General features: G+C 39.7%; 2 protein-coding genes across 5 annotated transcripts; both read right to left on the bottom strand.

The window, feature by feature from the left end:
• Positions 1 to 70: 70 nt before the first annotated feature.
• LOC109886878 (probable ribosome biogenesis protein RLP24) lies at positions 71 to 2,605 on the bottom strand. The gene is made up of 6 exons (XM_031811697.1): positions 2,432 to 2,605; positions 1,889 to 2,002; positions 1,519 to 1,591; positions 887 to 950; positions 533 to 618; positions 71 to 373 (listed from the first exon to the last, which is right to left on the bottom strand). Exons 1-6 carry the CDS (start codon positions 2,510 to 2,512, stop codon positions 306 to 308), a joined length of 486 nt encoding a protein of 161 aa, XP_031667557.1. The 5' UTR covers positions 2,513 to 2,605; the 3' UTR covers positions 71 to 305.
• A 197-nt stretch (positions 2,606 to 2,802) lies between these two features.
• LOC109888084 (ras-related protein Rab-27A) lies at positions 2,803 to 16,419 on the bottom strand. Of its 4 annotated transcripts, XM_020479309.2 has the most exons (7): positions 16,303 to 16,419; positions 15,576 to 15,676; positions 6,769 to 6,941; positions 6,108 to 6,193; positions 5,860 to 5,963; positions 5,605 to 5,728; positions 2,803 to 3,776 (listed from the first exon to the last, which is right to left on the bottom strand). In XM_020479309.2, the coding sequence occupies exons 3-7, from the start codon at positions 6,919 to 6,921 to the stop codon at positions 3,572 to 3,574; spliced, it is 672 nt and encodes a 223-aa protein (XP_020334898.1). In that variant the 5' UTR covers positions 6,922 to 6,941; positions 15,576 to 15,676; positions 16,303 to 16,419; the 3' UTR covers positions 2,803 to 3,571. The 4 variants fall into 4 exon arrangements, with proteins under 4 accessions (XP_020334898.1, XP_020334899.1, XP_020334895.1 ...); XM_020479310.2 differs by lacking the exon at positions 15,576 to 15,676; XM_020479306.2 differs by lacking the exons at positions 15,576 to 15,676; positions 16,303 to 16,419 and adding an exon at positions 13,171 to 13,397.
• Between the last annotated feature and the right edge of the window lie 112 nt (positions 16,420 to 16,531).

The raw sequence follows: 16,531 nt of genomic DNA, 5'->3' as shown, positions 1-16,531 counted from the left end.
AATTAACTTCAAACATATTCGACAATGTGCCATTTCAAAGTTAATGTGGATGAATAACAAAACAAATATGTCAGGACACAATACTTTATTCAATCCATCATTTGACAACACTCCACAAAATTATTTTCAAAGTGTTTAATATGGTGTTAGCACCCCAGAACTACACTGGGTTGTAGTGCTATATATGGTTGTTTCTTCACAGAATGTTGTCCAGAGTATGGTAAAGGAAATTCTATGGATGTTATGAATAGAGCCTGTGGTTGCTTTGTAGGTCTCTATTTCAGCAGAGCCCCAATAAGGACTTGCTAATCGTCAACCATTTCCACATCTTGTAACTTCTGCACCATCTTCTCCTCCATAACCTTGGCTTTGCCTGCATATGGGGGGAAAATTGATTAGCAAAATTCTATATTTCATTATGCAAACTCAAAGTGGAATGAATGCCATCACCTAATTTCTCAAATTATATAAATATACATACATACACACAATGTAAAATACTAACAGCAACAATGGAAATCGGTGAACTCACCTGCATGTGGGGCTTTGATGAGGTGAATGTTCTTCTTCACTTCGCTGATGGCTTCCTCCTTTTCCAACTGCTTGCCCTTCTTCAGTCTGTTCAAGAAAGGGAGAGGGGAAATATGGCAAAATCAATTTGAAAACAGTGCTTAAAGGCATATCAGACTCCAATACTTGGCGAAACTGGCCTTAACTGGTCTAGTTATTTTCCTCTAACTCATAGTAATGTGTACTTAAAGTTTAACTCACTCTACGTAATAGTAATATTACCATTATAAAGTTGGAAGTCCCATGCCTTCCTAGTGTGGCCAAGAATTTCAAATTGAACCAGGCTCTTATCTGTGGGAGGAAAGCTAGGGCTCACCTGTTGAAGATGAACTGTGCCTGTCGTTTCCGTTTTATTCCTTCCACCTTCCTCATTGCCTCCACTGAAAATGACAAAATTAGTTGGATTTAACAGATCAACAAGGTTATTAACAAAAACGTAGAAGTTAGCTACAGTTGTCTTGATGTTATGCTGTAGTAGTAACATACACCATCATGGAACATACAGTAACGTTTGTCATGTAAATGTGTGGAGGGCATGATCTCAATCTGTCATGTGAGAATTGACTTGAATGGAGTATGAAAACAATTGAAAGATGAAAGTGAGGGCAGGGATGTAATAAGTAAGAACCAAATGGGCCAAAGCAGAGGCACCTATCAGGGGTGTATTCATTACACCCGATTCTGTTGCAAAATGTTAATTAAGTCTATCAGAAACTGTTTACTCCAAGCGGAATACGATTTGCAACTAAAACTAGAATTTATATTGGACAAATTCAGGTAGGTCCATCCCGGTTTCATTATTTTTGTTTGGTTCTTAAAACGGTAAACCGTTTCCATGGCAAGAAGTACTGAATACAGCGCTTACTTGTCCAATAAGAAACACACATTTTCATTTCACTACGGTTTGCACTAATAAATACACCCCTGGACTTTAGCCATAACAAGTACCTGTCTTGCTCCACAATTCCCTCTGGTACTTGACGGCCACATTTCTGCGCTTCTCGAACTCCAAGCAGTTATCCTGTGTTGGGGCGGCAGTGTAGCCTAGTGGTTAGAGCATTGGACTAGTAACCGAAAGGTTGCAAGTTCAAATCCCCGAGCTGACAAGGTACAAAATCTGTCGTTCTGCCCTTGAACAGGCAGTTAACCCACTGTTCCTAGGCAGTCATTGAAAATAAGAATTTGTTCTTAACTGACTTGCCTGGTTAAATAAAGGTAAAATAAAAAATTCAGTAAGAGACTCAAGGGCAAAACGTTTATGATGGTTAATCAATCATATCACATTCTACAACTTGCATGGGTGAATGTGGGAACTCACCACTGTCAATTCCTTGCCAGATGCTTTCCTGAAAGCCTTGGTCCATCTGGTCTTTCTTGGGTTACGCTTCTTCTTGAAGTTTTTGAGGCATTTTGATTTACAAAACCTGAACGTCTGAGAATACATTTTAGTCATTACTTAATTTATACACATGGTAGCAGAACACAAACTGGTCTATGTCTGGTCATGGAGAGACCCCCTCAATGTACAGGAAACACTACTACAGCTTTAGCAAAGCCAATATCTCCTTCACTGCCGAGTGAGACAGACTTCACTTGGCAACAATAACAGGCCTGGCTGGCTATGAAACTGCACTCAAACGTTGAAAGACAGTTAAGAGGTGAAAAACAAATAGGTTATCTATGGCATAGTAGGGCACCTGGGCTTATACTGTCTGATGTTACATAACTACAGACATTTGGAAGAAGAAAAAAAAATTCCCAACTGACAAAACTAGCTACAGTAGGAAGTTAGCAAAACAGCTAACATATTAGCATGGAAGCCATCAATCCAGAAAGTAGGACACAAAAAAAATAAACATACCTTGCAATCGTTCCGCACAAACATCGTACCGTGCCCGGGATACACGGGTCCCGAACAAAAGTAACATTTTTCAATTCGCATCGTTAGATTTCTGTATTATTTAATACCCATGTGTTATCCCTGGTGGAATGCGAGTGGCATGATTTTAAAAGGAAGTTACGATATACTATTTCCGGTAAATTAATATTTTCGTTATTTTATCGTTATAAACTGCCCCCTAGCGTGTAATTAGAGAAGTTTCTAAACCTTTATTTATAGCTTGGAAAATGTAGATTTGGTTTGTAAAAATATTTTCATTGTTACATATTGACTTGAACAAGATTGACACTAAATAAAGTTTGAGGTAGCCAAGGTGACAACTGAGACAGAGCTTTAATAAATAATAAAATATATTTATTTTCTGGAATAAAGGATATGGTTAACATATTTGACAAAAGTGTTTGACAGAATACAGCAGATTTAATGCACATTGTGTAACAAAATCAGCATTGATTTACGTGTAACCTCAAACATTTCTGATAGACCCAAGATCCCGACATCGTGATAAAAAGAAAGACCCCAAATGACTCTGCTACTCAGATACTACAGAGCAGACCTATACAATAAATCACTCTATTCACTACAGATTGCATGTGCTCAGGACTTTTACATTGTACAAGAATAAATGGAAGTGCATTGTCACGAAAATATCCTGTGTCAAAAAGTTAAATGTAATAAGGGTGGGTTCCCTTTAATACACAGGGAAGTGTTCTCAACTAATACAACTTTCAGTGGCTTCTCACAATTCTACTGGATCTTAGAAAGTAGTTACAATACACTTTTATGTTTCACAATGTAAAATGCATATAATATTATCTGAAATGAAAACATAAAAGGCACTTAATTGACACGTGAATGGAGAGGCACCACTCCAAATGGCATAATCAAATTAACAAAACATAATGCTCTTGTACATTTGGCAGGGGTTAGTGGTTACTTTCAGCTTTGCGCACCCCCCCCCCCCCCCCATCTTGACAAAACTTCCTATGACACCATTGATTTACAAATGTTACATGCCTTTCATCACATGCCATACAGCCCAGTCCTACCAAAACATCACTGAAGGGAACTGAAGGTGTAACCACTATGTGTATGTGGACCCTAACAAGCACATTTGCCCTTCTCCTGGGTCTTGGGCTCTGTGATGTCTGTGTGACCACTGTGTCCGTTGGATCGCACGGTTCCATCAGGGATCCAGGACTTGTCCACACAGCGCTCCATCCTCTTCATGATGAGGTCCAGCAGGACATCCACAGCCTGGCTAACAAACTGCCCGTTAGCTGCACTTGTCTCAAAGTAAGGGATTCTGCACAGAAAGGAGAGCAACACATAAGATCAACATTGACTGATACGTCTCTGAATGAGGCAAACTATCTACCTACAACCTGAATAAGTTTGGATCTAACTGAAAGCTTTACACTAAGACAGAATATAGTTCTCAGCAGTTGAAAAGAAATCAAGGTTGACATTTTTTTATTGTTTGGGTGTCCTTTGTTTTTCGTCATGAAACATGCACTTGTGCTATAGCAGTGGAAGATGCATCTTTGAAATAGTAGAGGATCATGGCTCTCTAAAAACCACATTGGATTTCAGACTGGTGGATCCATCGTTCACATAACGTAAAAAAATATGAACACTAACTACCACGACAACTCAATATGATGTGCGTCTGGAAGAGAGACTTCAGACTCTTCTGTTGAGTTAGGAGATTCAGATGGCCATCTGTATAATATTCAGCAATAACATTATTAATGGGCTATCTAAATCTGATTACCCATCCTAAAACATTAAATTTGTTGTCACTTAGATATTTTCCACGCACAAGATGGCCCACAAGATGGTCATTCAGCTCACCATAACAGCTTTTGAACATAACATGATCATAACTCTAAGCACTGGGGGCTCTATTTTCGGCTGGCCTTAAGCTCGTGCAATTGTCAAAACGCACGCTCGTTTGCAATTTAGACCTGTTAAAGCCGGTGCTGTTCTATTTTCAAACCCTAGTGCCAGGATTGGTAATTTACCTGTCGTATGAGCACGCTTGCGATGAGGTGGGAGGGGTGGCAATATCCAAGTTGTGTCCTTAAAAACGTGCGCCAAAGTGGCAATTTCAGTATGCACTGGTGGAGATATTTAAGACCAACCAAAAGCTGACCGTAGCTCACTTTATTTACCTTTATTTAACTAGGCAAGTCAGTCAAGAACAAATTCTTATTTTCAATGACAGCCTAGGAACAGTGGGTTAACTGCCTGTTCAGGGGCAGAACGACAGAGTTGTACCTTGTCAGCTCGAGGATTTGACCTTGCAACCTTTCGGTTACTAGTCCAACGTTCTAACCACTACGACTACCCTGCCACCCCGGTTGGATACGGCATGGATTTTGACACCGGAAGCGCAGCCTATCCATCAGTGACGCCCATATGCACATGGAACAAGAGATATGTGCTTTTTTAGTGTTCCCCATATACTTTTTGTATTGATTTGCTGTTACTCTCAAAAAAAAGACACCCCTCCAAATGTATTTAAACGATTCAGTCCTATTATGCAGTATCAATGGTAGGCCTAGGCTGTATTTTTCTTATTGAGAATGTGCCTCACACAAACAATACAATTTAAGGCAGACTATTTTTTAAGTGTGATATCTAAAAGGCCTATACTGATTGAAGCCAATTATAACAATGTTGACTGTCAACACTCCAGACAGAGCAAACACTGGATGTTTTTCCCCCCCGTTGTTATCACTTGTTACTGTAGCCTATGCTATTGAATAAACTCTATTATCAATCTACAATAGTCTAGGACAGAATATTCCATGCTCCCAGCCAAATTGGAGTTGATGACAATGCAAAGACCTTCAATAACCTACAGAACTTGCGACAAACACATGCAACATTGATTGGCCAGTGAGTGGTCAAGTCCTCTTCCCACCTACTTGTTTAAATGTGTAATTTCAGGCCACAAGCAGGATACTTTATATATGTGTGTAAATATTTGCCTTTCCAGAAGGACCAACCTAGCCTAACGTTTAGTATCGTTCAAGATTCCCCTGCACAGCCTTGAGTAAACACACATCAGCCACTGCCTTCTTGGCAAATGTTTCAGGGAGGGTTAGTCATAGGTAAGGGACACATACCCATACTTCTCTGCCAACTCACGGGCCTCATCTTCACGGACTGCCCTCTGCTCCTGCAGGTCACACTTGTTGCCACAGAGAACAACATCTGGATTCTCACAGTAAGCATGCATCTGTAATTGACCTGAAAAAGAGAATAAGCCCGTCATCAGCCCACTAGTCGTGATTGAAAGATATTGGTTAAGACTCTGCACATTTCTTTGGAAGTCAACATGAGATTGTACATGTAGATTCTGACAACCACAGAAGACTTACTCATCCAATTTCTGACATTAAGGAAACTCTGCTCATTGGTGAGGTCAAAGAGGAGGAGGAAGCCCATCGCATCTCGGAAGAAAGCTGTTGTCAAACTCCGAAACCTGACACAACACAAGAAAAAACACATTGTACAGAGTTTAATTCAGCTTGGAGAAAGTAAGCATTTGAAAGCTGCCAACAACTACCCGAGAGCCAGTGAGGGCTTGAGCAAGAGTGTCAGTGAGAGATGAGTTTGATTGGCTTACCTCTCCTGCCCTGCAGTGTCCCACAGCTGAACATGAATCCTCTGTCCTCTGCCTGCTGCCCCTTCTGGACCATTTGATTTGTATACCTGTCAGACAGAGAGAGAGTTATTATACCCATATAAAGCAGTGTGAGGTCACTCTGGCTATGAGGCCCTAAAATTATACATTCCTATTGGTCATCCTACATATACTATCTAACCCAAAGTGAACCTAAATATTTAGATGGAAAATGTTTGCCCTGATAATCTCTACAATATACACAGCATGAGTGATTATGCTTAAATTAACCTGGTGTTTGATTATGAAGTGTTTATTTTCTAGGAGGGTGCTGCTGAACTCAAGTGATATGGCATCTTTTCCTGGTCTGGGAGTTCCTCAGATTCCTAAAAAAATAACAAAGTTCTACGGCTCTCTCTTTTGCACTATGAGGAGTAATGCTTTTAAAGTTACTACTTACTTTTCATGGTCAACAGTAAACCTGCACTACAAAAACGTTCACATGGAATGGAATAATTGGCTATTTCAAATGTTAACTCTTTCAACAAAGCAGCATACTAATTAGTCATTACGGGTGGTAGGGGAGTACCTGTATGTGAATAATAAAATTAATGGTTCTCTCACACACGAGTGACAAATTGTGTGACTAGGGCAATCAACTTACCACTCGTTTTTCTCTGAAATCAATGCCCACTGTAGTGATGAATTTGGAGTTAAACTTTTTGTCTGTGTACTGGTACAGAAAGCTGGTTTTCCCCACTCCAGAATCACCAAGGGCTAGGAATTTGATGAGGTAATCATAGTCCCCATCAGACATATTGAGTGCTTATTTCAGACCTGAAAACCAGACAACACCAAACATTGAAGAAAGCAATGTAAGAACTGTGCACAACCGAGACTGTAGATAATAATTTGTAAACTACACTACATACTTACAAAAGTATGTGGACACCCCTTCAAATATGTGGATACAGCCATTTCACCCACACCCTTTGTTGACAGGTGTATAAAATCGAGCACACAGCCATGCAATCTCCATAAACAAGCATTGGCAGTAGAATGGCCTTACTGAAGAGCTCAGTGACTTTCAACATGAACCCGTCATAGGATGCCACCTTTCCAACAAGTCAGTTCGTCAAATTTCTGCCCTGTTAGAGCTGCCCGGTCAACTGTAAGTGCTGTAATTGTGAAGTGGAAACACCTAGGAGCAACAATGACTCAGCCGCGAAGTGGTAGGCCACACAAGCTCAAAGAACGGGACCGTAAAAATAGTCTGTCCTTGCAACACTCATTACAGAGTTCCAAACTGTCTCTGGAAGCAACGTCGGGAGCTTCATGAAATGGTTTTCCATGGCCAAGCAGCCGCACACAAGCCTAAGATCACCATGCGCAATGCCAAGCTTCAGCTGGAGTGGTGTACAGCTCATCGCCATTGGACTCTGGAGCAGTAGAAACACATTCTCTGGAGTGATGAATCAAGCGTCACCATCTGGCAGTCCGTCGGGCGAATACGGGTTTGGCGGATGCCAGGAGAACGCTACCTGCCCCAATGCATAGGTCCAATTGTAAACGTTTGGTGGCGGAGGAATAATGGTCTGGGGTTGTTTTTCATGGGCATAGGTCCAATTGTAAACGTTTGGTGGCGGAGGAATAATGGTCTGGGGTTGTTTTTCATGGTTTGGGCTATGTCCCTTAGTTCCAGTGAGGGGAAATCTTAACGCTACAGTTTACGATGACATTCTAGACGATTCTGTGGTTCCAACTTTGTGGCAACTGTTTGGGTAAGGCTCTTCCTGTTTGAGTATGACAATGCCCTCGTGTATAAAGTGAGGTCCATACAGAAATGGTTTGTCAAGATCGTGTGTGGAAGAACTTGACTGGCCTGTACAGACCCATGACCTAAACCCCATCGAACACCTTTGGGATTAATTGGAACGCCGACTGAGCCAGGCCTAATCGCCCAACATCAGTGCCTGACCTCACTAATGCTCTGCTGGCTGAATGGAAGCAAGTCCCTGTAGCAATGTTCCAACATCTAGTGGAAAGCCTTCCCAGAAGAGTGGAGGCTGTTATAACAGCAAAGGGGGGGGGGGGGGGTCAACTCCATATTAATGCCCATGATTTTGGTTCCCAGTGCCTTACGCTACCATGGTTGAGTGCCTGCGAATTAGTTGACCTGAGGACAAAAGTTTTAGAGCTATGTTGGAGACAGACACACCTCTCTGTCTTGAGAGTCTAGTCTATAGCTCTCATGGTCATGTAAGTATGCTGACATATTAACATGAAACACAAATGTTTTATGCAAAATTAAACTACATTTGCCTCCACGCATGTTCAGTAAGGAAATACTCAAACTAGATCCTGCTATAACCCCATCTGCAGTGAACTTTTACCTGTTTGCTTGGTAAAAGTGGATAATCTCCTATTTGGGGCAACTGTTACAGATTGAAACTCTACACGAGAGGATTAATTGGGGTTAATTAGGCAAATAAGACTAAGAATTACGCAATTGATCAACGGCCTGTAAAAATTCACAAGAAAAACAAGTTCTTCCATAGAGCTGACAAAATGTTGTTCAAATTGTATTGAGCGTTGTCTGGTCCTGGTCCATAAATATTTTATGTAAATAAATCAGAATTAATCCATGTGTTTTTTATAGATACAAAATATGTATTACACAAAGCTATAGTGCCATTCATTACTACAGAGTTATTATATCATAGCTAGAAAGTTGAGGCCTGTGAATGAGAAAGAATGTGGTGGACACAAAATGAACTGAACACAGATATCCATCAAATGATATTCAAGAGAACAAGCTCGATGTGATTCCCACTGAAAGCAGTCCATCATATGACCATGGTATGAAAAGGAATTATTTCACTCTGTCCAGCACTAAAACTCTCATCCTGAGCAAAATCAAGTTCTGTGATGAACACACTGTGACTGGACTAGCGGCACCCCATTTTCAGCCTCTCTGAGCTGTTCCCCAGTGGGAAATGGAATAGGCAGGCTTACATTCTAAAGGCTTGTATATGAACCGACTTATTAGGTTCACCGCACAACTGCACAGTACTACCTGCACACACTAATCAATTGACCTCATCAAGCAAAAGACACAGTCAACTGTGTTATTGTACAAGTAAATTATATGTCTCAAATCTCTTGGTCGCCAGGCAGTTCATGCTGGTATAAGTGTACACCATCTGACCAGCAGGGACACATTTACAGAGGCTTTCTCCAGAGAAACAGGCCCCCAGGCTTGTGGGCAGCCCTGCTCTTTCATAGGTTAGGCTCACTGAGGCGGTACCAGTCGCCCCCAATGGTAATCAGATTAACTGTAAAGGTTCATGTGAAAGCAGGCTGCTAATCATGTAGGCCAAAGACTTAAAGTCCCTAGTGAAAGTCTACAGGCACCTTGCACTGTCTTCAAAATTAGCTGTCTTAAAAAAAAAATTCTAAGAAGGAATAACAAATGTTTAAAACATCTTACCGGTCTATAGAACCTACTCCACATTCTCAAAGTGAAAGAAGAATTATAACTGTACCAACTCAATAAAAAACATGGGGACATGATCATGGTAGCCAAGAAAATGGCCTGCCCAGCATTTTTATACATGATCCTAAGCATGATGGGATGTTAATTGCTTAATTATCTCAGGAACCACACCTGTGTGGAATCACCTGCTTTCAATAGTTTGTATCCCTTATTTACGCAAGTGTTTTCATTATTTTGGCAGTTACCTGTATGTTGCCATAAGAGTTGGGTAAAGTTGGTAGAATCTTATTCACAGCTGTAACGGCTGCCAAAGGGACTTCAGCCAAGCATTAACTCTGGTGTGTGAAGACATACACAATCAATACATATTTTTTTACAATTAGGAAAATGTCTAATCATTTGTATTTACTTTAAAAACGTGGAAAAGATTGTGTAGATCAGTAGGAGGAAAAAAATCTAATTTAATTCCTTTAATTTTAAGGCTGTGCAAGGGGTGTGTAGACTTTCACAAGGCACTGTATCATTGAACTGCCTATCCTTCCCTAAGCTACAGCCTGTAGAGAATGAACAAGAACAGCCTAAATTACATATGTATCTAATTATGCTAAATTCATTTTTTACTGAAAAAATAAATAAATTGAATAGTGGGATAACAAGTAGTAGGCTTGGTAAAATAGGTAGCATAGGACAAAGAAAGTGGTTTAAAAAAGAAATGTCATGAGACTAATCTTATCACAGCTTCTACAATGATTACATGTGTTGCAGATGAGCTGCAAAATAAGGTTGTTTGAGGAAGCCCACTATAGTGACTGCAGTATGAAATATTTTAAGGTGTGAAATACAACCTTGCAAGTTAGACAGAGCATCTTGAGTAGGCTTCCTGCACTTATTGTTGAGTGAAATCACAGCTATGCACTGACTGGCTAGTTCTACCTCACTGCCTGTCACTGATATCAGGTAAACATTCATTCAGAATCCCTACACATTTGTTCATGAATTTATTCATGCATCACAAATGATTTGACTCACATCGCTGCCCCTGCCCATTTCTAAAACAGAAGATCCAAACTGAGCTCGTACACAAACAAGGATCAGCTAAAGTCCTCTTCCCAAAAGGTGTTTTTGTATGTTTACTTTCAAACCTAAACTTCAAATGAAAGTGATTGAAAGAGGAGGCTTTAGGCAAAGCTCTGTTCTCTGGTGGTGTGAATTTCACACTAGTTGGAGGAAGGGAAACTCAGATTGTGCCAGCAAGTAGAACAAAGCCTTTCAGACATTCTCAGAGCAGTAGAGCTGAAGTACCCACCCTGGGCAGTTGGCCAACTATAATGGCGAACTCCTCGAAGAAGGAGGCGGATATGCAGATGACATGAACTTAAACTACACAAGATGAAGGGTGTTGCAGCACCACAATACTACAGCACTCATCTCAGATATGTCTTGACAGAATGACTTGCCAATATGCATCTGAAATATCATCAGGTTTCATCATGTTCAGGGCTGGAAGCACTATTTTGTAACATTCTGAGTATGAATATGTTTTATATATCTGTAAGTGAAGAGACATTATTCTGATGATGATGAGAAATGGTTAACAGATTATTATGGGCAGCGGGTATCCTAGTGGTTTAGAGCGTTGGTCCAGTAACTGAAAGGTTGATAGTTTGAAGACATTTAAGCCTTATTGTTCCAGGGGCGTTGGACAATGGTGACCCTGGCCGTGACCCCACTCTCCAAGGGTGTCTCAGGTGGAGTTGGGATATTTAAAAACACACCTGTACATGTGTGAAATAGGACCAAAAATATTATTTGATTATGTTTGCGGTCATCATTAGAAACATTTCAGACAACACACATGCAGGCGCAGACACACAGAAGAAGAAAACAATTGATTAGCTGACACAAACCCTACATGAAACATAAAACAACATCTAATAACCCCCAACTCAGTTGATCATCATGTGGTTGTCGTGACTGGTCATGTTTTACTCCATCAATGACCCTGTTTACTACCACATCTCCCAGTTTGTTCACAAGCTCAATTGCTCAAATCTCAGATTAGACAGAGTCAGTCTATCTCTGAATAGCTGACAGATGTAAAGTTAACTAAAGACCATCTAAAAGTTCATTTAGAATAAATTGGTTTATCATGTCCAGAATGTGTTTAAACCTTGAGAAAATAAAAATGTATTAACACAAAGACATACACCTAATTAAAAACGTTTCCATTTTTAGTTTGGTCTGAGCTGATGTTTTTAATGCATGGCATGTCTCCAGACAAAATGCCAGACTGGTATCCCTAAGATACCATACCAAGTTAGTGAGGTAGACACCTTGTGATGTTTCACCAGCCAAATGGATGCAGGTTTATGGATAGATAAACCTAGATAAATGTAGCCAATACAAGGGTTGTAATTATGAGGTCTCATTACACTTGAACAGTTTCCCTCTACATTACTCCTTCCACTGGAACAAAGACTCAGGGAAAACGATTAAATACTGTAAGGTGTGCTACGTTCAACTCTGATCACGTCACCTTGTTTTTATATATTATTATGAGAAAAACGATTTGCTAGTTCAAATTGGCATAGACCTGTGTAGGTTATATAAGCCTACTATACCAAATGGTATTGCGCTCTCAAACAGTGATCAAATAAATAATTAAATTGATACACAAGACACCGTAGAGAAAGCCACGTGTACCACCAGGAGATAAGTCTTACCTTTCTCACTGATGCCAGAATGCTTTGCTTATAAACCTTTCCTACAGTCAAGTTGCCTCATGGGTGGAATGTTATTAATATTTTTCATAATGAATAAACATTTTAAACAATTAACACCGAAATCCTATGGTTTCTATGTCAGACGGTTTTGTTATCAGTCTTTATATATCAGTCTTCTGTGATGTATAGAAAGTATAACATTGGGAAGCAAACTCAACATATGAACTCTATAACGTTATCTGACATGGTACAAGTCTCTTATTTTTGAAAGCCCATAAACATGTGTGTGAGGTGTACTAATTTGTTTTAAAGTAGATTTGTTTGACTACCAAGAAACACTGTGACCCTGATTTAGCCCACTGCAGTATAAGGTTCAAACTAATGTGATCAGGAAAATTTGACAGGAAAATGTTACTTCGATTCCCAATGAAAGTGTAGCATTCCTACCCTATTAAAAACCTGTTATGGCTGCGATCCCTGTACTTAAGTACAGGCTACACGTAGCCTATGCTGTGTTACAACGTAGGTGTATCCAATTTAAGAGTTCACTTCAAGACAACTATAAAAGCGGACACATCGCATTGTGTAAAAACACAACAAAATGTAATTGTACTTTCAATAGCACTGGCTTCAAGTAGGCCTAGTAAAAGTGAGCAGGAAATAACTTCGTTTCACTGCAGCCTCAGCTTTGTGGAAATGCAGGTGGCCGTTATACGATAAAGTAACCCCGTCCTGAAAAAAATGTAACATGTTGCACTTATAGCGGTCGATAGAAACAAGTCCGCTAAACAGCTCCATATGCCGAGACATTTATTACACTAACTTTATTTCGAGAAATTCAACTTACCAGTGTATGTGCGTCACTTTCTTATTGATGTTTCGTGTAGAAGCGCCCTCTCAAAAGCGATGACAATTGGTTGATTAACAACAACAACAAAAAACTCACTAAATTGGGTTTACAAAATCCTTTCGATCCATTTGTTGCATTAACCCTCTTCACAATCAATGTAACATCACTTCCCGTCCAGTTGCAGTGAGCCAGCCCCTCCCTCTTTCGCCAAACGGTAATAGACATCAGTGGGAGTTCCGAACGGAAAACGACCCTTCCCGCGCAGGAGTATTCTTTTGGAACTACGCTTCGATCACACCCACAGGGTCATTGCATTTTGGTACACCAGAATTACATTATTTTCCAATGAAACGCTGCGTTTGCCTTGCAGCATTGCGTTGCAGAGACAGTTGCAGTGCATACATTGGATTTATCTAACGTATACGTTAAAGGCTTGACAGAAATTGTAGCAGAAGGTGAATGTTGAACTGTTGTTGCATACATATCCTGATGATGCTGCATACTATTTTGCGCAAAACACTGTCGGTGTGTTCTAAGCATTACTCCCCAACCCTGTGCGTCACTTCGAACACATCAACAGGTCATTGCCAAAGTAGTTTGCAGCATCATATGGATATGTATGCAACAAAAATTCAACATTCACCTTCTGCTACCATTTCTGTCAAGCCGTTTACACATACATTTTGACGCATATGTTGATAAATCCAATTTATGCACCACACCGAACGTACTGCAACTGCCTCTGCAACGCAGTGCTGCAAGGCAAACGCACCGTTTCATTTGAAAGTAATGATGTAATTCTGGTGTACCAAAATGCAATGAAGCTGTCTGTGTGACCGAAGCCTAACAAGTGACAAGTAATCCGTTACAAATTTAAGTTTGTTCCACCTGAGCGAATCTGACCACAAGTCAGAGGCCATTATGATGACACACCAAATGTGTTTCATGTATCGCGGGAAAAGAGCAGGAATAGGCTTTTGTAGGCTAAAGTCCAAACTATGTCTTCCAAAGGTGCGACTGCTGTCGGCATTCAAACATGATCCAATTTGAATAAACACTTGGAGGTAAGGATGACAAGCAGTGGTGTAGTCTACGGCGATCACTTATTGATATCTACATAGCACATTGATGTGAATCACACTGCTGCTCTCTCATTTAGCTATTTGCGCCATACATATTGTGGTTGTTGTGGATAGTTGTAAACAAATCTTTTTTTAATTTTACCTTTATTTAACTAGGCAAGTCAGTTAAGAACAAATTCTTATTTTCAATGACGGTGGGTTAACTGCCTGTTCAGGGGCAGAACGACAGATTTGTACCTTGTCAGCTCGAGGATTTGAACTTGTAACCTTCCGGTTACAAGCCCAACGCTCTAACCACTAGGCTACCCTGCACACATATCTCCATTAATTCTTGAAGAATATCATTTATAAATGCCCCATGAGCTTAGTTTAACTGTCACACTCAATGAGAACCCAAAATATAAGCTTGTTTTACTCCAATGTTTGTAAACATTGCAAATGTAAACAAACACTGTATAGCCTCATAACATAACATGGTTAAAACTATCATTTTTATTTATGGTCAGTCCGTGCATCCATAGCTCTGTCTATTAATCTGAGAGTGGTTACATTTCTCCAGATCCATCCCTCAGCTTTTTACCAAAAAAGAAGCAGGGCGACTGTTTTGTTATTGTTTCATCTGTCGATTTGCCCTTTAAACTGCTGCATATTATCAAGATAGTGTCACCAACAAAAAGGTAAACAATAGGCCTATTGCAACTGCAGCATATGGCATTCATTTTCCCCACGAAAATAGCACTTTTCAGTAGTGCTCAAAGCATGCCCTTCTAGGAGCGCAGATTTTCTTTTTCAACTCGAATCAATGAGCCCAATTTGGTTAATTTATACTTCCAAGTCCTATTCTTGAAGATCAAGGGGTATAACATTTATTGGAATGACTGGAATTCTGATAGACTTTGGTTTTTAATGTAAAGATCTAATTTAATCGTATTATTATATGTAGTAGAAAGCGATGGGTTAGAAGAAGCCTACATAACCAACCCATAGAGTAAAATGTAACATCCATATATGGCCAGCTATGTAAACTTTAACATTGATTTATCCTGCAATAGATGTCGTTCAATTGGTAACATACATTTTTGCCTTCTTCTAATGCCTCTTAAGGGGAAAGTAATCTTAAACAGATTGGAATCAGATTATATTACTGAGTTTGGGTAATCTAAAAGTTACGTTACTGATTACAATTGGACAGTTAACTAGTAACGGATTACATGTAGAAAGTAATTTACCCAACCCTGCTGACATTACTGAAATTGTGAGATCTTTCAGTAGCCGAAGGGATTTTATTTGACACTTAATTCACATGTCTAATTTACACACCAAACCACAAATCAACTGAAATGCTTCCTTGATGGCCACTTCTGCTTAGGCCGCTGACTGTCCCACCTTCACTTGTCCCACCTACACTTGCATCGTTGATCCTGGAAGAATAGAAGATATTACCCAAAAACGTTGCCTTGTTTTGTCAAACTGATGTTGTACATGAAGTTTTTACAGGAAGCACGCAAAGCTTTCTTCATGGGGCTCAATTGTGCTGTAGATTTTTTTAAATCACATGTGACATTACCAAGCTGCTACATATACAGAGAAGGAAATGTAAGCATTTGTAAAACATTGTGTGCATGATACAGCATTAGTGATGTAAACGCGAACCTCAGCTAGATACAGCATATGAATAATAATGACATGCATTGTTCTATGTCCCTGTGGTGTCAGATTATTTGTAACATTGCAGAACTCTCCACTCATACTCAACCAGATCCTGCGCTACTACAATTACACGAATTAAATAAAAAATAACCTTTATTTAACCAGGTAGGCAAGTTGAGAACAAATTCTCATTTACAATTGCGACCTGGCCAAGATAAAGCAAAGCAGTTCGACACATACAACAACCTGCTAATTGGTTATCCCAACCTGCTGTGTAAATTCAAACCTGCCACAAAAAGTCAACTTTCACTTTCTAGCCATAGCTAGCTAGTGAGAGACAAAGGACAAACAAATCTTATATTGATTTCATAATTTTTCTTGCTTTAACATAACTCACCACGATATTTTATGAAGTGTGTGTAGACCAAAACGTCTAGCAATTCCAACAATTAAACAACTAACGTTGAAAAGAAAGCAACATTTGGTTTGAGTACAAAGGTTAAACATCTACGGCGTTTGAAAGGGGACATGATAAACGACAACAATAAACTTAAAATGCGATTTGGAACTTGTACGATTCATCACCATAAAATGCATATAATAACTTATTAAATCAATTATATGTT

Source organism: Oncorhynchus kisutch, linkage group LG3 (assembly GCF_002021735.2).
Source record: "Oncorhynchus kisutch isolate 150728-3 linkage group LG3, Okis_V2, whole genome shotgun sequence".
NCBI classification, from domain to species: Eukaryota; Metazoa; Chordata; class Actinopteri; order Salmoniformes; family Salmonidae; genus Oncorhynchus; species Oncorhynchus kisutch.
Note: the sequence above shows the minus strand (reverse complement) of the source record. Positions and strands in the feature narration are given on the sequence as shown.